The sequence below is a fragment of the Phalacrocorax carbo genome, chromosome 1 (assembly GCF_963921805.1).
Source record: "Phalacrocorax carbo chromosome 1, bPhaCar2.1, whole genome shotgun sequence".
NCBI lineage: Eukaryota > Metazoa > Chordata > Aves > Suliformes > Phalacrocoracidae > Phalacrocorax > Phalacrocorax carbo.
Window position 1 is genome coordinate 159,902,286 of NC_087513.1, and position 25,608 is coordinate 159,927,893.

The 25,608-nt window shown below is 42.6% G+C and overlaps 1 protein-coding gene across 7 annotated transcripts in view; it reads right to left on the reverse strand.

Moving 5' to 3' along the window:
- The window catches only part of FARP1 (FERM, ARH/RhoGEF and pleckstrin domain protein 1), a 225,692-nt gene that overhangs the window by 179,349 nt on the left and 20,735 nt on the right, over positions 1-25,608 (reverse strand). For all 7 annotated transcript variants that reach the window (XM_064440657.1, XM_064440656.1, XM_064440661.1 and 4 more), the window contains exon 2: positions 211-406. In XM_064440657.1, the coding sequence (XP_064296727.1) occupies positions 211-381 (171 nt within the window). In that variant the 5' untranslated portion in view covers positions 382-406. The remainder of the gene's footprint in view (positions 1-210; positions 407-25,608) is intronic.

The window sequence follows — 25,608 nt, forward strand, 5'->3', positions numbered from 1 at the left end:
TACCAACTGTAATTTACAGTTCAATTCACTGTTAATGTTATTCTATTATACTATCATCTAGTTAATGGTCATATAACAGCCATTTTCTCTGTGACACGATTTCATTAGCCACATAATCAGAGTTGAAATAAAAAGAAAACCGGTCTGAAAACATGCATTTTTTAGAAATGTCTGAAAAATCTTTAGCCACCGCAACCTCCACATCCTTACCGGAACATCAAAAGTTTCTTGCGTGTCATCCAGCATCTGAATTTTGATGGAGACGAGTTTTCCTGGTGGTGTCATAGGAGGTTTCTGTCCATGTTCCAAAGTACTGATCCCAGCATTTTCCTGAGCTCCTAACCGGGATCCTGCTGTTGGTCTCTGCTCTGTTTCACCCATGTTTAGAGAAACACGTTTCTTATATCTAATAAAAAGAATAAGGGCAAAGAAGACCATATCACTTATTTGTAAGAGTTGTTGCACATAAGCATTATGGTATATGCACTTACAGCTAATAAACCATATGGACCATTAACACAAAGTAATAACTATTATTATTTTCTTTTTTAATGTATCATATGGAAACAAGAAAAGAAGGCAAACTTTATACTTTTCAAAATACACAGGCTAATCACCTCTGAGGGGTAAGGTTGATAGACTGGATACAGTACTGCACAATGGGAAAGGAGAAGGGAAACAAGACCACATTGGAAACAGAGCACAACAGAACCCAGATTTCAATTAATTATGCTAATTTTTATGTATTTATGAATCAGGCTGTTAGCAGCCACAGCCAGGGCTCCCAGAGAAGGGAGGAAGGTGAGGAAAGCAGGTGGGACAACTCACCACTTGCTAACCATCATTCCCTCCTGGGCATATTCAGCACTTTTTCCTTTGGTCCTTCCAGCCTTCTCTGGCCCTTTGCAGCTGCCACCTTGCTTAAGGGTCTGCAAAGCAGGAAAGCTAATGGGGTACAAGATAACCCCAATTACGTGGCCTAAATATTTTGTTTCCTTTGGGGACCAAAGCTGCTCTAGAACCTTGAGCCTGGCCCGATCCCACTGATGGGCCAGGGACTATAAGGATGTGCTGCTGGGAAGTCCAAAAGAAGCCAGAGCAAAAACACTGGTTGGAAAAAAGCAAGGGAAATCTAATTTCCCACAGAGCCCTGTAAGCAGGAGGGGAACACCAAGGAATGCACCTTCCTTGCTATACTAGGGGAAAGCTACACCTGCACCACGCGCTGAACGTGGACGTCTGCTTAGTGTCCATGGAAAGTAACCTCAGAAACTGGCTTGCTAATTTTGTTTCCGTGCAGCTTTCGCGCCACATTACACAGCACATTTCTATTAAATAATTATTCTATCCTAAAAAGGGAGCAGAGCTACAACAGTGTTTCAATGTGATTTTTCATTTAACTGACACAACTCCAAGACTTCTTTTTTAATTCAAGGACCATTAGTTTTACTTGTCAAATGTTACACATCATACTAGAATTTTCTTTCTTTTTTTCCTCTTGCCTTTTTACACTCTAGCTGGGTTTCTGATGAAGCCTGCTGCCACTGTCTATTTATCTTTCTTGGTAATTGCATTTCCATCCTGCACGACTTTTACATGCTGATCAATGACCATTAAAAAACATGTAGCACACAAAGAATGGAAATGTAACTTTCCAGCTGAACAGAGGCACAAGAAGAATACTGCCAATCGTTGTCTGGCTTTTAATCTGAGGATACAAAATGAGAAGCCTATGGGAAAAACAGGAAACACAAGATAGACTACATACTAGTGAATGCATCATCAGTTCTACAGTATACTATAAGGAACAGTGCCATGTAATAAAGTACCAGTTCCCTCTGTAAGGACAGAATAAAAACAGCCCTATCTTCAGTAGGACATACTATTTACTACATATCGCCTGTACTCAGCACTGGGGAGGCCACACCTCAAATACTGTGTTCAGTTTTGGGCCCCCCACCACAAGGACATCGAGGTGCTGGAGCATGTCCAGAGAATGGCAACGAAGCTGGTGAAGTGTCTGGAGAGCAGGTCTTATGAGGAGGGGCTGAGGGAACTGGGGCTGTTTAGTCTGGAGAAGAGGCGGCTGAGGGGAGACCTTATCGCTCTCTGCAACTACCTGAAAGGAGGGTGTAGCGAGGTGAGTGTTGGTCTCTTCTCCCAAGTTACTAGCAATAGGACGAGAGGAAACTGCCTCAAGCTGCGCCAGGGGAGGTTTAGATTGGATATTAGGGAAAATATTTTTGCTGAAAGAGTGGTCAGACATTGGAACAGGCTGCCCAGAGAGGTGGAGGGGTCACCATCCCTGGAGGTGTTAAAAAAATGAGTAGACGTGGGGCCTCAGGGCATGGTTTAGGAGGCATGGTGGTGTTGGGTTGACGGTTGGACTTGACGATCTTAGAGGTCTTTTCCAACCTTAATGATTCTGTGATTCTATGTCCTGACTAATTTGTTCCCACAGATTTTCTTCACACAGCAAGTAAAAAGTAGACATTTTTAAAAAGCACTTTGATCAAAAGGAAAAATAAAAAGTGTTAGCTGAGAAGGAAAGGAATAAAAAAAATTAGGGATCACTCACTTCTACATATCAGCTCAACAGGCACAAGTGAAGGAGAACAAAAACTCATTGCAGACAAACTTTTGCAACAAAGCAGCACTATCCTACCCAACAGGGTTGGAAGGACTAGTGAAATCTATCCAAGCATATGTCAGAAACTACTGAGAGGCAAATTTTTCCTCAGTTGGCACTGTAATCTAAAATGTAAAAAGAATAATTTAAAATAATAAAATTGATTTCATGGAATTAAATGAAAACTTTTTTATGAGACAAGAAGTGCCAACAAGAAAGCTGCAGTTGGAGGCAGGAATTCTAGAAGAAAAGACACCAATTGTCTATATGTAGCAAGACTCCAGGCCCAATTACAGATAAACCTGGTTTGCATGCATGTGGAGTACACAGGGACATTTAAAAAGGTAACACATGCACCCTGTCTAGAAGTGCCACTGCACACAAAGATACTGGTCTATGTCCTTCTTAATTCAAAAGCTATTTTAAGAGCTCTTCTGAATCCACCATATACTACTGAAGGCACCAACACAGCAGAAAGAACCTCTACAATTGCTGGCTTACTACGGTAGTTTTCAGCTAGGTATGGACATTTAAAATGGATGAAGAAAAAATTTGTTCTTTCCATTAAATCCTAAACAGAGGAATCAATCCAGGCAGTTCAAGTGATAACATTAAACAGTCAACACAAGGAAGTATTACAGAGCTTGAACCTTTCTATAAATGTTCTTTTGACTAAATGATCTAGTGGCCCACACAGATATTCAGACAGACCAATAAAATTAGTGAAACAAGGAAAAAAGACCCAAATTTAGGAGCCAAAAAAAATCACGGAGGAAAAGTACAAGCCAAACCACTCCATGTATACAGCTGAGTTTTTATTATTATTATTATTATTATTATTATTATTAACAGTTGGTAATATAGAAACTCTTGTAATATGTATATATTGAACCATTCAGTTACACATGCACACTTCCCTTTGGAAGCAAAAATCTTTTAAGTATTGGCCGCCCTCATCACATGCATCTGCTACTTACCAAATTAAAAGCAGACCTTTCCTTTTTTAATCTGTATGTATATTTAAACACCAGAACACTGCATTAGACATTATTTAAGGTTTTTTTTCTGTGTGACACTAGTCTCACTATGGTGCTGTCATAACATCAGCATAGTATCTTTATCATGCCTTTATGTAAAAGAGGCCTTAAAAATTATTACAGTTACCCTCTCTAAAATAATGCAGCACATTGGTCAAGCTGTATACCTTTCTCTAAATCACTTTGATCTAGAAAACTGAGAAGTAAGGTCACAGAATTCAACAGAAGAGTACTAAGCAAACCTGGGGGGATTAGGATGCCTAATGCCTGTCATGATGAGGAGAAGGATCAAGTTTGAATGGAAGATGGAGCATTTTAAAGACACTCTAGTAGGAAGAAGACATTGATTAATTGGGAAGGTATTTATGGAGGAGAAAAAGCAGTGCCACCAGACTCCAACACACGTAGCTCTAAGCAAAATATAAGTGGAGGTAGACAACTTGTATGGGAGTCAAGAGAGTGGAAAATAAAACGAACACATCTGAACTCTGAAAATTAAGAGTTTCTGCCTGGTCTTTTTGACAGCTGGTGAAACCCAGGGCCAAAATCGCATCAATTGTTTCTGCTGCAGATTCGCTGGGTGTCAGTGCCCTTCTCAGCAGTGCTGTAGCATCTGCAAAGACAGAGAGAGACTGCTGCAGCGAGCTAACCTGCATCCCAACCTGTGCGAGGGAAGAAGTTACCCGAGACGGCTGAGCTGCCCAGGGAGGAGCCTTGGACCCTCCTGCTCCTTGCCTTGCACCAACTCTCACCTTTCTCAGACCCTTCACTGAGCCAATGCACCTTGCTAACCCAAAAACAACTCTTTGTTCATTCTTTGCTGGGTTAGCAACTTAAATCAGCTCTCAGCAGCCTGGCAAACCTTGAGCTGAGGTGAGCTAAGCCCAGCCAGCTGCTGGTAGGCCACTGGACTGACTCAAGCCACCTCTACCTAACTCTAAAACACCTGGAAGGCACAAAAAGCTACCAGTGCCATTAGATAGATTAGTAAATGTGGTTTTGTCCTAACCACTTGTTAACAATCCTTTCACACCGATACTAAATGTTTAGATAAAAATCTTAAGTTCCGTATATACTTATGCAGTAGCTGGACAAAGGCCATGATGTGGTTCAGCATAAAGCCATTTTAGTTCTCCATGTCCAAAACAGGCACATTTTTAGTACTGGAAAGGTTCAGACCAATTAAAGTTTCCATGCATTTTTCTTTGGCAGGATGAACTGACTTAGTCTAAAGGGAGTTAGGAGTATAAACAGCACTTTTTTGGGGGTGGGGGTGGGAAATAAAGGGTTACAAAAATTACAAAATACTGAGGAAAAGAGAAGCAATAAGCCACTGTCAGAAACATAAGCAGAGCTCATGTTGGAATAGCTGCTAATCTGATCTGTTAACCACTCTGCTCTTCTAGATCAGGCAATGAGGTTTGGACATTTGATGCAAGAGATTCCTGAAGACTCCTGTTAGAGGAGGGAAACGGTACCAGGTATCTAGGCCTTTTCCACTTTTTTCTTTTTCCCTCGCTTAAACACATTTTCACAGCACAAAACAGAAGGTAGCATGCTGTTCGCTATACTCCTTTTAAAGGTGGGGAAGCCTGAGGCACAGTAGGATGATGTGACTGGCCTGTAAAGTCACCAAGCAGACCAGCTGCAGAGCTAAAGCTGCAGTCAAGGCTTCCCAGATGCTGGCCCAACACTGCCTCCCAAATTATATGGCAATGAAACATTTGCAAGAGATTTAAGTAATCAATGTAATACCAGATGAGATGACTCAAACAGACTCAATGGCTTATAAACCGTCAGTAAGAACTAGGAAGGCACCAGAGGACGAGACAAGAACAAATTCAATCCAGATCTTCCATAGGATAATGAATGTGTAGGAGCAAGGAGAAAGAGGGGCAACCCAGGCAAACTGCTCATACATGCTTTTAACTCTCAGCTTCTTGTAAAACTTTTGGAAAGCCTCGGCTGTGGAGAGGACTACAGTGAATACTGCTAACATTCCTGTCAAGTACTCATCTTCAGTTCTAAACACCTTCATATTTACAGAAAAACATCAAACTTGACAAATTGGACTAAGTTTAAGGAATCATAATAAATTATAGACAGGATAAACATGCAGAGGTCACACGAGAAGGGCTAGAGGGAGCAGCTGTAGCAAATCTAACTGTGAAGGTAAAGATGCCATCTCTCTACAGGGCCCAGTCCACCCTTCTCCAGACTTTAATGCTCCAAAGCAGAGCGAGCAGGATGTGCCTGCACCCCAGCCACTCCACTGCAGAGGCAACTGCTATCAACCAAGCCCACTTCTCATATGATGCACCGATCCTTCATATTTCCTTTTCCCTCCTCTTGGGTAACAGCAAAGTGGGTATAAATGCATAGCCCTGCCAAAAAGCACATAGACCTGTATACCTTCAGTGAGGGAAAACTCTATACCCACAGCATAAATTGTCAGTGACGCTGCATTTTCATTAATACACCAGAATTACCGTGTTCATGTACCATAAACATGAAATATGGAAGCAAGTTTCTTTATTGTTGTTTTCTTAATGTAGGTTAAAATAATATAACAAGGCAAGAGGACCAGGAAGAGTGAAACCAAATTCAGTCTGAAATTATGTGGAACAGAGAGAGGGCCAGTATGGCTCAGGTTTTTATATTTTGTGAAACGTCATCCCAGTTAATTTCTGCAAGCGCAAGCAGACTTGTACAAAGCAAATACATCTGTAACAAAAAAAAAAAAGGAAGTTCTTAATCTAAATAACATTAATATGATTTCTTCGCTAAAAAAACACAATTTTGAAGGTTATGAGGAATCAGTGCCAAAGAAGGAAACCATCCCCAGCGCTTGCTCAGCAGAGAGCTCGTGCGCACCAGGCACAGCCGTGGTGAAAGTCAACCCGCAGGTAGCAGACATGATGCACGTGGCTAGCCATCACAGCAGTAAATGGCAAATTTTCAAGTCATGCTAAATGAAGTGACTGGATCAGTCCTGTTCCAAGCAAACAACGGTAACCAGAATTTGCTTCTTGAGCAGGAGTCACCAGGTACCCCATGGGACAGTTGTGTGGGAATACCTAGAGATGACAGATTTATCCTTTTCACAAATACAGATCAAACACAATTTGGAGGAAGGAGAAGTCGGCAGCAGAGCCGGGGGATTTTTCTGAAAGCTTTGAAGTCACCACTGTCTTACGAGTCTTTGGCATTTTTTCATGGGAGAATATTGAGCATTTCTTAGAAATTCGTCTCTTTAACGTCTGATTTTCTTAAGGAACTACCAAAACCCACAAACAATTGCCTCACTAACACATTTGTACTTCACGTTACTCTGCACAGAATCTCGTACACCCTTGAAATTACATGAAGGTCCATACATTACAAATCTGACACAAATCCAGAAACTTTTCATTAGGCTAGTGGACCAGCATATTTGTGGAAGCAAAGAAATGTGACACCAACAGCACTTAATAGAAAAATAGCTCAAGCTTGAAGGGCAGTAGTACAGACACAGGTGCTGGGTGTCTGCTTCTCTGCTTGCACCCAGCAGACTAACCTTGGTCACCCAGCCTCCAATGGAAATATTGCAAGAAAAGGTGGTTTCTGTATTCCTGTTCAGACTGCTGTCTGCCCTTTCTGCTCACGTCCACAATATTCAGATAGAGAAGGAAGTATAATAAAAAGCCAATTCTTTTGTACCATAGAGCTATCTTCTGGGATTAAAAATAAGCAGCATTGTAAATGATGGCTATTTCATGAAGTCAGAAGTAGGGAGGCTCAAGGTGAGGTACGTTCAAGGAGGTGAGCATTAGAGGCTCACATCTAATCCCCTGCACAGTCAGTGGAGAACAGGATAGTGGGGGAGCTCCTAAATTGGGCTTACCTTCTAAACACAGATTTATTTTTTCTTATTCCTGTCCCTACAGACACAGAAAATTAACCTCTTAAAGCCTGCCTGCCTAAGAAAACACCATGGCTGTCTACTTTTTACAGCTGGATATTCTTAGCGTTCTGCAGACTTCCTAAAATTTGCAGCAATAAGAAATGCCCTTAATTAAGGCAGACTATCCATAATAGAATAAAATTCATCACCTTTCATGAAAGTAAAGACAGCCCACAAAGTTACCCCTCTTGGTCAGACTCTGAAAACCTCTAAATCATACTGTCTTGTCCCTTGACCCAGTTTCTATGGTATGGTCATGTAGATGGACAGATTAAGTACTCAGATTTGTAGAGCAATAAAATACACTTAGTTGTTAACACCAAACTAGCTAGAACAAGAACCAATGTCAAATTTAGGGACCTAAGCAGTAAGTAACACAAAGCTTTACAAACTCAAACCATTCAGTGTGCCAATAATGTGACCTGAAATCCAGAATAATGAACATTTATGTATGTACAGGACAAAAAACCTACCTCTTGCAAGCCTATCTGTACAGCATTCAGAACGCCTGCATTCATTACTGCTTCTACCTTTAGGGCCATTCAGCTTCCAACTAGAGCTCATTTATCTTCATTGCATTCAGGTCCTAAAGCTGTTTGCAATTCTGCGGCGCTAGCAGCTGTCCCAGATTCCAAGTCTTTTGCCAGATGTCAGCAAAGAGCAGTCCCATCCCACACAAATCTGATGTATGCTATCTTTTTTCCTCAACCACACACCTGTCAGTAGATCTATCAACAAGTGCAGTAATAGATTTCTGTATGCTTTTGCAATTGCCTCTGTGAAAAAAACTCATCCCTTAAGCATCAATACGAATTGTTCTGTGAATCAAGCCAGTCTAGTCTACAAATATTTTTTTAAACCCACAAAATTAAAATTACTTTTGATGACTGTCAAGGATATTACCCAAGACAGTTTAATTTTATTGATTTGCTGCATGCTGTTTTCTGGACAACCTTGCATTAGAAACTTCTTGCAGGCAAGGAACATTTCTTTTTCTTCCCTGTATCTCACACAAGCAAGCAAAGACATCATATATATGTAAGTAAGCAATTAAGTGAAGCCTTCATATGCCCACCCTCTCAAAGGAACATCTTGGAAAACCCTTCATACAAGTTACTCTTGGGACTGGTTGTAACTGTTTCCCAAGCTCTAGGGACTTGTCTTCACTATTTATTCTTCATGACGCCTTCATGGTACCCTTGTACCACCATCAATGCTATTTACTTGAATGAGGAATGCCAAATATCCTATTCAAACCAACACAACCAATTTCAAAGTTTTTTTCTTCAGGTTTTAAATCAGCCAACTTGAAGGCACCGTACAAACAGGTAATTCTGGCTACTCCTGGAAAGAAAATTAATGTCTCATCTACTAAGTCAAGGGGATAACTAGTTCCAACTGCTCAGTTAGTGACTCTCCGCCATCAACTGTGTTTTCTCTTCAAATCCAAAGGCACAGTCTGAGCAAAATGGGGAGCTCCTGGAGCCATTAATCCCTTAACAGCCCAGAGGGAGATATTTCTACACAAATGCTTCATTTGTTATTAGACACAGGAAAATTTGAATTAAATATTGCCCACTTGCTTTGCATTTATTGTTTCACTGTTTTATAGCTTATTTGTACATGAAGTTCAACACAGTGTTTTCTTTGAAAATACTTCCCTGCCACTTTACTTTCAAAAAAATAATAGATCGCATCTTTTCTACAAAATTTCTGCTTTATCTCAGGGAAAGGGGAGAGGATATTTCTTTTTTCCTGTGAAACTTACAACCTGCTTTCTGAGATGTTTTTCAGCCTCTTGTCAAAACTGCCTGCAAAACAAATTATGCTTAGGAAGAAGTTGAAAGCTACTGGTATCATATACTCATACTCGATTTCCCCTTCCATTTTGCATAGCCTGTTTGTGCCAATTCTGTCACTAAAACCTTTGAAAAAGTAAAACTCGACATGGTTGCACAAGTGACAAAATGCAATTAAAAAAAAATAAATCCGGGGGGGGTGGGGAATCAGGAGTAAAGAGTGCATGAAATCCACATTGAAGTCACCCAGCTAGTCCTTCACTGATGACTAAATGCGTTGTTGTCAAAGCGACAAAGTACACGTTATCATTTTACGAAGACCTAAAGCATTTTAAAGTTGAGATATAAAAGCATCATCATGTGGGCAAAAAGCTATTTCAAATTATGGACAGAAAGACTGTGGAAGCTTTACTGTCACATAGTAAATGCTAGAAACATATAAAGGGATTTTAAGAAAACCTCTCCTTGTGTTTCCAGCCAGCACAGAGTTTCTTGATCAACTGGGTCATCACCTAAGCCCAGTTTGTCACTGGGAAACAAAAGTAAAGTGGGTAAGAACTTAAAGCAGTTTGGTGGTTCAACAGTAGTACAAATCACTCCTGAAGCCATTAAAAGTGTTTTCCAAAACACTTTCATGCCATCACTTGGCATAAATAAAGCTGTTGTACCAGCTGGAGTGCTCTGGGCTCATTCACCCGTACAACACCTCATGTGAAAGCCAAGCCGAATATGCTTATAGTAGAAGAAAGTAATCTGATTTAGTTCCAGATTTAACAGAATTCTGAAAGCGATCCAGCAACTCATACCCAGTCTCAAGCATAATGCAGACATTTTCCATGAAATAAAAACATGTCAAAAGAATAAATAAGACAGTACATTAATACTACTGTTCAGCAGTTGGGGGGGGTGGAATCTGATAGAGTCCTGTTTTTGAGAAATAAAACAGGTTGGGGGAAATACTATTTCTTCTGAACCAAGTATGAGTATATAGTAGAGATAGATATTCATGCTGCCTACATGCAAGCTGGCTCCTCCGGAGAGCTGTTAAGCACCAGAGCCTAATTCGGGCATTCAATGGCCCTTCAGAAGGAGCTTCTCCCTTCCTTGACCATGCAGACCCCTAGCAGAAGGCGCAAATGCAGTGGTCAGCATGCCAAGACCCCGTTCTTTCTCCTGTTGAGAGAGATCAGTTACTCTTTGTTGTGTTGATGGTGTGCTGCATGAATATGGAGCAGAAGCTCATGAGCTTGCCACCACGCATGCTGCGCTGAACAGAAGTGGTACCCTTACGGCCCAGCAGCTCGAAACAATAGAGGACGACGACATCAGTGTTCAGCATTATGCACCCAGGGAAGATGCCTATCCAAACATGTTAAATTGAAGCCATAATGGTCTTGACTAGTTTCCTTTTTGCCCAAAACTTGTGATCAGACTCCCACAAAATTATTACATGGGTCTTCCACAAGGGAAAACATATCTATGGTCACAGTTGTATGTTCAGTGTACAACCCACTATAAAAACAGACAAAATTCCTGCAGGTTTTAAATATTTAAACATCTGTTCCCAAAAGAGACTTTTTATAAGTTTGGTAAACTGCTTGATATAATTGAATATACAATGATTTTTTGTTTAATTAAGTCTTTCACTAGAAGCCTTTATTGTGCTTGACCAAGGAAATACACACTTGGTAATGACACAATTTCCAGTAAGAAATGCTTGTACCATGAAGAAAAAAAAAATTGCTTTATTATGTAGTGCTGTTTAGAAATCAACTTAATAGATTCCTTGGCATCCTGGTGGAGATATAAACAGATCATGAGGTATGACTATATAATATTCAGATACCCTATAGTGTTTTAAAATGTCTTTATCCTTCCTTTGAAAATTATTCTAAAAATTTTAGAAACCTAAGCAAGTTTGAAAGTTTTGCTATCTCATTTCTCTTTGCGTGAATACTTGAACCACTAAAAGATCACTGGAGAAACTACCTGTGCTGAACAGCACAGCCTAGACACTGTCTGCCCGTTTGTCTGATGACAGCTCTCCTGATCTTTCAAGATACGGTGCTTCTCTGTCTTTAGATAATTGATAACACTGTATTTATTCTGTGAACAGCTATCAGAGATACTGTGAGACAGAGATACAGATACACTGCTGCCACAGGTAAGTCCTCATTTTATGTCTAAAATACTAGTATCGTGTATACTGCATGAAGACAGACTAGGGTTGGTTTTCATAGATCAATGTAGGCCAAAATAGCTCTGTTAGCTGCTGTTGTGTCTGCAAAATAAACTGCTTTTCCCACCATAACTTACTTCACAATGAAAACTGGCATAAGCTGCTCCAAAACACATCACTATTATTGCAAGCTTTAGAAGCTGTACCAAGAGAAGAGCCTGCCTGTTCAATCATCCCATCATCTCTTCATCAACAAACCTATTTCAGTGCAGATTATATCCCTGTGGTTTCTGTTACATCCCTGTGGCTTCTGTTATATTTCAAAACTAATTACTCACCTGCTTAGAAGTGTGAAAAAACATTATCTGTGGAATCTGTACTTTCTACTATTGAAAGGGACAATGAAAAGCATCAGTTCTCTTGTTCTGCTCTCTTCCTTGCAGCATTTGCAAGGAAAGAAAGCAGAAATACTGCCAAAGCAGCCCACCAGTCTGCACTGATCACAGTATCATCGGAAGTAACACTCCAAAACAGCTGTTATAATCTGAGCAAGATGGAGAAGCATAAGACTCAGATCCTTTTTTAAAATTAAGACATCAAGAGGTATAGAAGTCATCAGCGAAAGGTCAAGCAGAAAGAGGGACATGGTAAATAATATATTTCAAATCATTCAAAGTGAACGCTGCCTGAAAGATTTTGACAGGTCCTTGCACTAAATACAAGGCTCCCAATAAAGCAGCACAGCAGAGCACTCTGCTGCGCCAGGCAAACAGGGAGACTGGTGTTAGATTGCTCTTCCTTAGGAGAACATTGTATACTCCTCATATTCCTTTCTTGGCTCCCGAGTCTCAACTAACTTTAGATTATGCTGAACTCAGAAAGCAGCTTTTATACCCATATCCGATGGTAGCATACAGGATACCCATGGCAGGCAAAGACCTATAAAGAGCAAATATCTAGTATCTCCCAGGAGTTTTTCCTGGCTGAGCATGCTTGAACTTCACACACTTTCCCAAACGTCTCCCCACAGGGCGGGTAAGCACACACCAGCCTGGGAACAGGGAAACCCAAGACGCCTTTCATTTCCATGGCTGCCCAAACTGGAGCAGGTCCAGGCCCTGGAGGGGAGAGGAGAGTAGAGAGCCCATCTTTCCTGTGCTGGCTGTGGCGGGGCTGCCAGCACCCGGGCAGCGAGGAAGCGGAAGGCGTGCATCTGGAGCACAGCGGGGACAAGCGCCAGACCTGAGGGAGGCAAAGGAGCAGGCTGGGACAAGGACCCCGAAACAGGAGGGAGAGAGCACAATGGGCAGGGAAGGGTGCCAGGGATCCTGAGGCAGTGCACAAAACAAGGCCACTGCATGTGAGAGAAAAACTGGACAAGGATAGGGAAGGGGGGCTGGGACAGGCAAGGGGTCTGATCTCTGACAAGCAGTTTGGAAGAGAGGAGAAACCGCAGGTGAAAGGTAAGAAAATAAGTAGTCAGGAGCTGGAGACAAGCCCCAAAAAGCACAAAAAGGATTGTCAGGAAGGACAAGACAAATGAGAGAAAGAAGTGCTCTTCGACAGAGGACTAAGTCCATTTCCTTCCACAGCTGGGACCTGAAATCAACAGTCCTGTCCTGCACGTGTGCAACAGCTCAGGGGCCTGCCCCTCTCACAGCAGAGAGCCCCACAGTGGGTCGGCTGCCGCTGCCACTCATGTCTCTCACCCCAGCACCAGAAATCTCCAGTGAAGGAGTATAATTTACAGCTGCTATGGCAGCATTCATTTTCATACTAAATGGATTTTCATTTCTTTTCTTTCAATATGGGAAAATTGCACACCTTACAGGAAGAGTTAGGAACTAGAAATTGCTTGCCTTAAAGTATACGATGAACTGCAAAGTAACCCCTTCCTATTCTTGCACACCCTAACATGCACTGATTTCCCTCCCTGGCCCTGCCAAGCACCACTCTGCCTCTTTCACCACGCAGGGGAGCACAGCCAGTTATTGAGATGGCACTCAGGATTTACTTTTTCTTCCCTGTTGTATACTTAAGGCTTATCAACTACAGGTACTCTGCTAAGACAAAACTAACAACTATCTTCCTGAGCTTTCTGTATAGTGGGCTGATTTACTCTCTCGAAAAGTTCTTACTCTAACACTACATGATACTCTTGTGAGAGGATGAGGCGTCACATTATCCTTACTTCATATACAGGGAATTACAGACAGAAAACCCAGGTCCTCAAGACTCACAGATACTGGCTCCACTGTGGGTTTGGACTCTAAACCCATTTATTGACCTAGGTCAAACAGACTGAAGTCCAAAGCAAGCCCACTGATTCTGTATTCCCAGACTGAAACTCTTACAGTCAAATCATTTTTCAGGTATTTCACATCCCACAGCTTTCTTCACATGTGATTACAGATCCTTTTGATACAGGCTGCATCCAGGAGCACTAGGCTTTCTGAAAACTGGCTCATAAATCTCAAGTTCTCTCAAGAGTTTAACTATTTTCTGGGTGTTTAAGCCAATTCCTAACAACACAGGGAACTGAAGAATTGAATCCAGTTCCTTAAAAGCAGGAGGCCATCAGCTCTCTTCAGCCACCCTCCTCTTCCAATATCTGCAAAAGGCAAGGAATGAGACCTTCCTCACAGACTGTGTTGTAATACACAACAGTACATTGCTATAGGACAACTACCATACCCAACAAACAAGATGGAGATCATGAAAGGGAGAAAAATGTAACTAAATAATTAAAGATTGTGTCATAAGTCACAAAAAGGGAGAATTACTGCTTTTCTACTATGGACTTTTGCTTTGCAACCTTAATCGTGTTCTTTAAACATAATATAATTATATTTGAAGTATTAAGATGCTTTGACTTCTTGAACAAATATTAAAGAAAGCAAGCAACATGACTGGCACTACATTAAGAGGCCAGAAAACAGTAGCTTCATTTTCATTCTTCCTGAACATGAGTACTCCGATTCCTACAAGGTCTGCAAGGGAAGCATCTGCCTTCAAATAGCACCTTGTTAACCAGACAAAACAAACAGCAATTATTTTGGCATTGCTTTCACCTTGCTCCCAACTTTTCTATCCCTGTAGGTGCACACAGCAACCTAAGAGCTCCTCCCTGCCTTAGCTCCTCCATATATACTCCCTCATCTCTTCCCCATCTCTGCTTCTAGTCATCCACCACCCCGTTAGACACACACCCCTCAGTCTCTGCATCTTTCAGAAGAGGAGGTAAGCACCCATGTAAAGCTCTGGCCATACTTCAGGAGCATGCACACACAGAAGCATTCCCATGTGGAGCGCACTGGTGCGCCCCAAGCAGCGTCAGGGAGCAAGAAAACGGCTGGAAGGGTTGGGAACAAAAATGGATGAAAAATTATAGCATTTGAAACACAAGTGATGGATAGATGGGAAGGGAAAGAGATGATCATCTACTGTGTGTTGATATAATATTATGGAGGTTGATTTATTTTATGTAAATTCATGCATAGAATATTTCCAGGAGTTTAAATCATTACAGGAGAAGGGAGGTCCACTTAAAGAATACGTAAGCATCTGTGAGGTATGGAAAATTTTCCCCTCTAGCATCAGATAGGGTTATATTTTCAAAGGGTCACTAACATGGCCTGGATCTGCAATCTGGGCTGGTCAGCATGAAGCAGTCTGCACTCCTCCTCAGGGGAGGCACGACCAAACACAGATGGTAGTCATCCTCCCATCCCTGGGGGCAGCTAGGAACTCCTTCAGCTTTGATTTGGATTGGGAAATTGAAAATAACTCAGTGTGAAAATACTGCATGGCTACTCCTTATAGCCACGGACCCCTGTATTTTGTGGAAATCTCAGTGAGTATCCTTCAAATGGATGGCACACTCACCTCTGTTCCAAGAGGAGTGGCATGGTTCCTCAGAACAACAACAAAATGGCACCTCGACCCTCCTGTGCCCCTGCCCCAAATACTCTGCCCTGGACTGGTGATGAACAGGCCATGGCAGGTCCCTGCCTCTGTGGAAAGCTGAGAAGGCACGTTTCCTTCATCTGTATTTGAGGGCTGCTTTTCCACTCCTCTCCAGCTGCCGAAGTCAGGCACATAAATACTGCAGGATATCACACAGAGGAACAGGAAAGCGTAGGCATATATTGCAGCTACCAAGTGCAATGCAGCATGCAAGAAACAGAAAAGACTTCATAGCAAAACATCAAAAATTCAACTGCCAGGCTGTATCTGACCCTTCTACCCCTACATACACACATACTCCTGGATAAGGTTTAATCTCTTCCAAATAGCATTTCTTAAATTGTCCTAAACACATTTACACTATCCAACCAGACAAGAAGAATCACCATCTACAGTCCTATCTATCCTGTACCACCTTTTTAAATATATAAATTTTGTCCAATATAGTATATGGAAAGAAGCAGCTACAACTCTGATCAGTTCAGAAACATGGGAAAAATTGAAAGTATTTACAACCAGTAAATAATCCAAGAAAGTGAAGGAAATAGCAATGCTCTGCAGCCATTCACTAACATATTTGCACCCTGGCGTCAAATAAGCCCTTCTCCATTTAGTCTCCACAGAGAAAGGTTAGGGCACCCTGACCACAAAAGCAGCAGCAGGAAGAAAGAAAAAGGCCTGGTACTGGCAACAAAACATACAAATCAATAAACTTACCGCAGCTTCCCTTGGGCACTCAAAGCCTTGGTCATGAAAAATGGATTTGCAGAACTGACACCTTGTTTGCTATAGAATCTGCTAAGAGACCACACGGGATTTTTCCCTCTTTGCAATTCAACACAGAATGCTTTCCCTTCACTCCAAAACTTGTCACTAGAAGATAGGGAGTTGATGAGTCTGCTGTGGGGCTATTTGCTTACTTTCCAACATAAATAGGCACGCTGCGAACCTCAGGAGCTGCACACTGACTACAGGGCCTGTAACACAATACCTCCCCTCTTAGCTTTTGGCCCATCAGTTCAACAGGAAGCAATGCAGGAAATCCAAGGCATTGGTGTGATTCCAATCCATGCCCTTCCTGTCTGGGGACAGAGATCTAAAAGCATCTGGGACTCCTGCTAACAGAAACAGTCAACACCTCTGGGCAGGGGGAAGGAGGGAAATTCAACCACCCAACCCAAAGCTAAGCATCGTTTAGCCAGTACACATCAGAAGTGACCATATGAACTGCCAATCAGCACTCCACCTCCATTTTTCTGACGTACATAGACAAAACACACTGCAATCAGGAGGTAGTGAAGCCATGCCCAAGCGAGCTCTAACCAAGCCAGCTAAGTGATCGTGCCCCTATACTTGGACTGGTGAGGCCGCACCTCAAATACTGTGTTCAGTTTTGGGCCCCTCACTACAAAAGGGACATTGAGGGGCTGGAGTGTGTTCAGAGAAGGGCAACAAAGATGGTAAAGGGTCTGAAGAGCAGGTCTTATGAGGGAGCTGGGGTTGTTTAGCCTGGAGAAGAGGAGGCTGAGGGGAGACCTTATTCTCTACAACTACCTGAAAAGAGGCTGTAGTGAGGAGGGTGTTGGTCTCTTGTCCCAAGTTACTAGTGACAGGATGGGAGGAAATGGCCTCAGCCGTGTCAGGGAGGTTTAGATTGGATATTAGGGAAAATATTTTTGCTGAAAGAGTGGTCAGGCATTGGAACAGGCTGCCCAGAGAGGTGGTGGAGTCACCATCCCTGGAGGTGACCAAAAAAAGTGTAGACGTGGCACTTGAGGGCATGGTTTAGGAGACATGGTGATGTTGGGCTGATGGTTGGGCTTGATGATCTTAGAGGTCTTTTCCAACCTTAATGATTCTGTGATTCTAAGGTTGTGTAGCTGTCATGCTGCCTCAGTGAGGATACCAAGAAGGGGAAGCAGCGGTCACCCGGTTTGCCTCCCCTAGCTCCTTGCTGCTGCAGCTCAAGCACCACTGTACAGAAAGCAGTAGTTCAAAACTTATCCTGCTACAGTTACAGCCATGATCCTTAATCTGTTTGCAACATCACAGTTGTGGGGTTGTAGGACAGAGTTATCCTCTCATTAAAGCATCCATCCAGCCTGACTCTGGTAGAGAAGCCTGTTCAGGCAGCAGTGCAGGCTGCTAAAGGCACATCATTACGTACTTTGTCCGTTTCTGCTGCTGAGCACAGAGCAACATCAAGTTTATAATTTCCAAAGGTATCCCCAGGATGGTCCCTTACACACAGCTTGGACTATTGCACCAGCTTGTAATAAGCTACAGCTACTAGAGCAGCACTACTCAAGTGTAAGAGACAGGAGCAGGAGGTAATAGCCTTGGCACACAACCAGGGAAGTCACTCCCCAATATATTAGATACTACGATGAACCTTCCTCTTTCAAACAAAACGTCAAACAAATTTGCTTGACCTGTCAGTCAGTAAATCCATAACAAAAATATACAAACAAAAAAGGAAATTCCAATTAGTTAGAGAGCTGGGAGAGGGAGAGAAGGGAGGAGAATATTCTTTCCTGTATCTATTTTTAGGCTACATAAGGCTGTCTGAAACCATGGCAATGAACCTGCTATAAATCCCCTCACCAGCTCGATGTTTTGTTTCCTTGTAGACAAGGATAAATGAGCACGTACTACAGATTAAATGGTCTAAACCAGAAATGAATCAACTATAGCAGGCTACTGGAAATGCATTTGTCAGTTACAAAAACTACTGGTTAAGAGAGGTAGGAGTAGCAGATCAGAGAGACCAACCACTCAACAACCTGATACCTAGTAAGAAATCCTTTACAGCTCTGATAAACAGCACCAAAGAGAGGCCAGCCTCCAGGCAGCAGCTCTCCACCACCACCACCACCACCTCCTTCTGGGTGTATTTTGACATCAACAGTTGCACCCTCAGCACCCAGATTCACTCTTCAGGCTGGGCCCCCATGATCCAGACGCAGAGGTCATGCCCCCAGTTTGGCATTTCCTTTCCTCCGTGCCAGAAGCAAGGCTGTCTGTCAGGTTACTCTCTAAGATCTGGGGTCTGGGCTGAAAAGAACAGGACCTGGTGGCACTGAGACAGTGGGTACCAGGCACCTGAAGGCTGTGATCGCTTACCTAATTGCTTTGGCTAACTGTACCTAAAGTTTCTAAGAAGTTTGCAAGCCTTCCTACACAGAGGCAGCATTTCTGAAAAAGAATGGTGGGCTTATACTTACTGAAGCACAAATTTTTTTCCATGAAATGCACAAAAGTAGTCTGACAAAGTTTTTATACCTGCTATACAGCTACACTCAAAATAATTGCCAAAGAAAGAAAAGATGTTAGAGTCTGCAACTCCTTCAGGAGTGACAGGGAACACTCCCTAAGTCTCCCTCCAGGACTGTAAGAACAAACTTGGGTTTGTGTTCTGTTTGGTTTAAAAGGGGAAAACACCCTCACATTTCCCAAAAAACCCTTCATATTTATCCTATCCTGTGACTTACATATGGGGCTATCCCATGCTATTTGATATTGTGTGAAGAATGAGAGCAACCACCTGGCAAAACTGTGGCTCAAATATATTTGGTTCACTTATATGTAATTTTTCTAGTGCTTCTTATTAACAAGATGACATGGGAGAGAAGGAAACTAGCAGGTTGGGGTTTTTTTTGTATACTCCCTTGGCTTAGAAAAAATTACAAAACAAGAAAAGTGGGAAAAAACTTTCGTTCTTTAGCCATTTAAATGAGTCTAAAATCCATCCACAGCTGAACATTTAGATATTTCAATGTAAGCATCAACAGTTTTAAAGAAATATTTCAGAGCTAATAATTTCCATTAACACCTCTACATCTGCTGCTGAAATAACTCATTTTATATTCTTATATGGTTGAAGGTATCAAATTCATCCTGTTTTTTAATCCTTTGACATGCACTCTAGACTGGCTGCCAGACTGTGCTGCTCTGGAGCACTGAAACATCCTACAAAGCTCAGCTCTGCCACAACAGTTTTGCTTGGCATGTGGAGGAGGAAGACAGAAAACATACCTATCTCAAGACAGTTAATTAGATACCCAGCTCTTTAAAGATCGACATCCCAATTATACTTTGATTCTACATGCTATAAAGTTTTTTACACTTGCATATATCAGGAAGATGGGGAAAGGAACATCTGGAAGTCTATAAAACTGCTACTCATCAACATCAACGGAGAAAATAAATTAAAAAAAAACAACAACCAAACACAAAAACAAAGGCAAGAATGCTGAAAACATTAGAAAATGTGATATTTCTTTTCTGCATGGACCAGAGAGGACAGGTAGTCTCTTTTGCTCAGCGTGGTTACAGCGTGCACATCACCCAGGCGGTATCGGCTTCCCTCATTGCTAAGCAACACCATGCCACATTATCTCAACTGATTCAAGGGAGGGAAGTTGATTCAGAAGCCACTGAAAAAAGCAGAAACTAGATAAAAATGGTTGTGCGAATCTCACACACACAAGCCTGGATCCTGCACAGTCAGAGCAAAAAGCAATTAAGGAAAACTGTGCGATACACAGACACACACAAACTGAAGCAGAATTAAAAAGACAATCCACATACAGAAAGACAGAAGAAAGGAGAAAATGAAGCAGGTAAGAGAGGAAGCAAACAGCACTGCTGTCTCACCTCAGGTATTCTAAGACTAGAACAATGAATTAGATACTTCTTCCCAGGGAGTAAAAACCAGGAAAACAGCCAGAAAGCCACTAGAGACATAAGAGCATAAGTCTGATCCACACTGAAAACACAGCTTGCACACAGTTGAGGATTTTTGTTACAAAGACTGAAATTCAATGGCAGGAATGAATATGAAACACTGAATTATGAACTACTTCAAAATCAAAATGCTCATTAACTCTTCTGAACAATAAATGTCTTCCCCTTCACTATGACCCTAAATTCTATTAATGTATGTGTCTTACACGTTTGAATAGTTGCATTAAAATCTTGTTATTAATATTATCCAAAACAAAACAGTATACATTAATATACTAAATAAATCCATTATGTATGCAAATATTCAGAAAAGCTCATCCATACAAGTTTATTTTAATTGAAATTGAAATTTGTTCTCAGTGATAAGGATTGAAAACAATCACATTCAACTACACATTCCATGCACATAATTCATGCAATAGAAGCCAACATATGTATATAATTATTGCCATGATGTGCTGGTTTTGGCTGGGATAGAGTTAATTTTTTTCATAGTAGCTAGTGTGGGGCTGTGTTTTGGATTTGTGCTGAAAACAGTGGTGGTAACAGAGGGCTGTCTTCATTACTGCTGAGCAGGGCTTACACACAGTCAAAGCTTTTTCTGCTTCTCACCCCACGCCACCAGCGAGCAGGCTGGGGGTGCACAAGAAGCTGGGAGGGGACACAGTGGGGACAGCTGACCCCAACTGACCAAAGGGGTATCCCACACCATATGGAGTCATGCTCAGCACATAAAGCTGGGGGAAGAAGGAGGAAGGGGTGGATGTTTGGAGTGATGGCATTTGTCTTCCCAAGTAACCCTTACGCGTGATGGAGCCCTGCTTTCCTGGAGATGGCTGAGCACCTGCCTGCTCACAGGAAGCAGTGAATGCAGTCCTTGTTTTGCTTTGTTTGGACATTCAGCTTTTACTTTACCTATTAAACTGTCTTGATCTCAACCCACAAGTTTTCTCACTTTTAGCCTGCTGATTCTCTCCCTCATCCCACTGGGGTGGAGTGAGCGAGAGGCTGCGTGGGGCTCAGTTGCCACCTGGGGTTAAATCATGACACCATGGCTCCTGGACCTGCTTAAGCCAGCACAAACTAGGACTGAGACAGAAAGAGGTGCTCCCTCATCACCATATATTCCTGCCTTCCAGCAGCCACCTCCTTTCCAGCTCCTGTTTCACGCACAGGAAGCACTCAGAGCAGCAACATGGAGAAGGAAGGTCTCCCCACCTAGTCAGCCAGGACAAGTGACAATATAAACATATTGGCTACCACTCTCCTGAAACTCAGGAAAATGCAAGATGTGTATGGGAGCAAGACAGTACAGGGGCAGAAAGACTGTCAAAAACAGGATTATTAGATCAGGCTTTTTGACCAACAGCAGGCTACCTGAATCAGATGCTATTCACCCAGGAATTTTAAAGTCACTCCAACACACAGCCACAGAACTATTAACCATGCTGCCTAGCTTCCCTCTAAGCCAAACTTAACAAACAAGATACAAAAAGCTAAGGATGTGCTGCTCACTTCAGTAAAAGGGCTCCAGGAAACTACAGGCTGGTAGCTATAAGGCTCACCCCTACACTGAGAAAATTGAGAAATTTTAAGAACAGAAAAGCAGATATGCAAATAAACATGATACAGGAGTGCCATCATGACATGGCTTCTTTTACAAAAAAAATTCTATGACATATGTGGATAAGTATGGTATGTGTGATGTATATATATACATATCACAGAATCACAGAATGGCAGGGGTTGGAAGGGACCTCTGGAGATCATCTTTTCCAACCCCACTGCTTGAGCAGGCACACCCAGAGCAGGGGGCACAGGAACGCGTCCTGGCGGGTTTTGAATATTTCCAGAGAAGGAGACTCCACAGCCTCCCTGGGCAGCCTGTGCCCCTGCTCTGGCACCCTCACAGGAAAGGAGTTTTCCCTCATATCCAGGTGGAACTTCCTGTGTTCCAGTTTGTGCCCATTGCCCCTTGTCCTCTCATTGGGCACCACCAAAAAGACTCTGGGCACATCTTCTTGACACTCACCCTTCAGATACTTATAAGCGTTGATAAGATCCCCCCCTCAGTCTTCTCTTCTCCAGGCTGAACAAACCCAAGTCTCTCAGCCTTTCCTCATAAGGGAGATGCTCCAGTCCCCTGATCATCTTTGTGGATCTCCGATGGACTCTCTCCAGTACTTCTCTGTCTTTCTTGAACTAGGGGGCCAAAAACCAGACACAGGACTCCAAATGTGGCCTCACTAGGGCCAAGCAGAGGGGGAGGATAAAATCCCTTGACCTGCTGGCCACACTCCTTTTCATGCACCCCAGGATACCATGGGCCACCCTGGCCACAATGGCACAGTGCTGGCTCAGGGTCAGCTTGCTGCCCACCAGCACTCCCAGGTCCTTCTCAGCAGAGCTGCTTTCCAGCAGGTCAGCCCCCAACATGTACTGGTGCATGGGGTTGTTCCTCCCCACGTGCAGGACCTTGCACTTGCTTTTGGGGAATTTCATGAGGTTCACCTTGGCCCAGCTCTCCAGCCTGTCCAGGTCTCGCTGAATGGCAGCACAGCCTTCTGGTGTAGCAACCACTCCTCCCAGCTTGGTACCGTCAGCAAACTTGCTGAGGGGACACTCTGTCCCTTCGTCCGGGTCATTGATGAATATGTTGAACAGGACTGGACCCAGTAAAAACCGCTGGGGAACAGCGCTAGTTACAGGCCTCCAACAAGACTCTGCACTGTTGATCACGACCCTCTGAGCTCTTCCACTCAGCTAGTTCTCTATCCACCTCACTGTCCTCTCATATAACTCACACTTCCTAAGCTTACCCAAGAGGATGTTATGGGAGACAGTGTTGAATGCCTTGCTGAAGTCAAGATAGACAACATCCACTGCTCTCCCTTTGTCAACCCAGCCAGTCACGCCATTGTAGAAGGCTATCAGGTTGGTCAAGCATGATCTCCCCTTGGTGAATCCATGTTGACTACTTCTGGTAACCTTCTTTTCCTCTACATGCCTGGAGATGACCTCCAGAATGAACTGTTCCATCACCTTTCCGGGGATGGACGTGAGGCTGACAATATAAATATACAGTTATAAACATGAATACATACATACATATATATATATATATATATAGTGTGTGCTTGGATCTCTAACAAACCTTTGACAATGTCTCTCACCACAGGCTTTTAAAGAAATTGAACTGTCATGGGATAAGATGGAAGGTCCTTCTGTGAATTAACAACTGGTTAGATAAGAAACAGCACAGGAATAAATAGCCAGTTTTCACAACAGTTCTGGTTTTGCATTTGTGTTACTCAATATATTCATTATTTATGTGGAAAATGGAGCAAGCAGCAAAGTAATAAAGTTTGTTGGTGACTACAGAGTCAGGAGTACTAACTATGAAGAGCTGCAGAATGATCTGTCAGGTATTTATACACACACAACACAAAGTAATAGCCAATATAGTGAATGGAAACCCTGGAGCCATGCAGTTTCATTAAAGTGAGGAATCACTCACTCCAGATGGCAAAGCTCGGTGGTGGTTGGGAGAGCAACGGGAATGTTGGGAGTGAGCAGGTCAAGGATACCCAATGCCATAGGGAATACCACGGTGCCACTGCAAATCCTCAGCGCAGCCTAGAGCTGCCACTCTGAGACACCCTACTTGGATAAGCATATAGCAGAATGAGAAGAGGTTCAAAGAAGGATGAAAACAATGGGAGGTTTGGAGCAGCTTTAATCTAAGGAGAACTAAACAAACAAGTACTTTTAGATTAGAAGGGGAGATGGATGAGATGACAGACATAAGACCAGGAATGGTATTATAGAGAAAGAAAATAGGAAACCATGTCTCGGAATAAATGAATTAAGCAGTATAACATGAAGTTTATCAGGCAGCCTGTTTAAAAACAAGAGGAAAAGGAGGTACTTTTTCCATACTATAATTAATTGCAGAACCTATCGTCACAGGATGTTGTGAAGGCAAAAATTTAATACAGATTAACGCATGATTATGTGTATTCATAAAAGAATGTCTGTCAAGGACTGTTAAACAAAGATGCAGACATGACTTTCTTGCTCAAAGTCCTTGAACTGCAGCCTGCCAAAACCTAGGAGGGATCACTGTCTTTCCCAGCACTTTCCCCCCTAAGCATTACTACTAGCCATTATTAGAGGTAGGATGCTGGACTAAACCAGATCCCTGGCTGGAAACATCAGGGCTAAATCCTATGTTACAGGCCCAGGAATCTTCAGCAAGATGTGCAGTGCTGGGAAGCCCATCTTTTGATGTCCATCTCCTAAAGCATTACCTCTTCCACTCTCTTCTTGAGGATTCCTCCCAGGAACATCCCATAAGCAGCAGCTGCTGAAGCAACAGGACAGAAAGATTTGCTTCCTATTGGAGAGCTGCACTTGATTAGGCATGGTCCTGTTAGATGAACACAACAGTGCTACACATTTCTAGACTGCTTTAGGTGTGGCCAGCCAGTAATTTTGCCTACATTAAACAATCAGATTTACCTACTTCTGTTTTGTGTCCTGGTACTAAAGTCCTTGTTGGAGCTTGAGTTATACAAGAACAACTCCTGCCTCCCACTTTGAATGGCTGAGGTCAATTGCAGCGCTGTGCTAGTGAATTTGAAAGCTGTTTGAGAAGTTGCAGTTTCTGAAAGGCAGGAGCAGAAGGGAATAAGGAAGAAGAAGGAGGAAGAAGAAAGAGGCCACTCTACTTCTGCAGGGATTCAGAAGCTGATTGGCAAGAGAAGGCACTACAGACAGCATTAAAGCTTGTTCTGCCTTCATGTCCCCTGCCACTCGTGCAGCTCTCCTCCCAAGAGCCTCCTAAAATGGCTGGCAGGCAAACTACGAATCTGGGAGATGTCAAGAAAATGGGCTCTTGATGAGATCTATGAGGCACTAACAGATTTATGCAACCACTTGTAAGGCAAGATATATGCCCACTTGCACAGCCTTACCACTACATTATAAATACCGTTACATTTTGTGTCTAGCAGCTAACCTGTTGCATTTCTCACCTGTTGTTAAAAACGTGCTTAAAGTGCCTTAAAGAAAGTATATAATACTAAGTGAGCTTCCAGTGAGAAGTGAATTTGCATTTCTCAGTATTGCCCATTTTTAGCTCAAGTACCTAGAAAATATTTAGAGCTTAGGTATGTTATTTCTCTTGGGAGAAACCAGTAGAGCTGAAACCCAGAGAAAATCCTTCCCCTGGGAAGTAGGAATCAGTCATGCGGACACTTCCAACTTGAAATTTCTTTCCAGATAGCAGCCTGCTCAACAAGACCTCT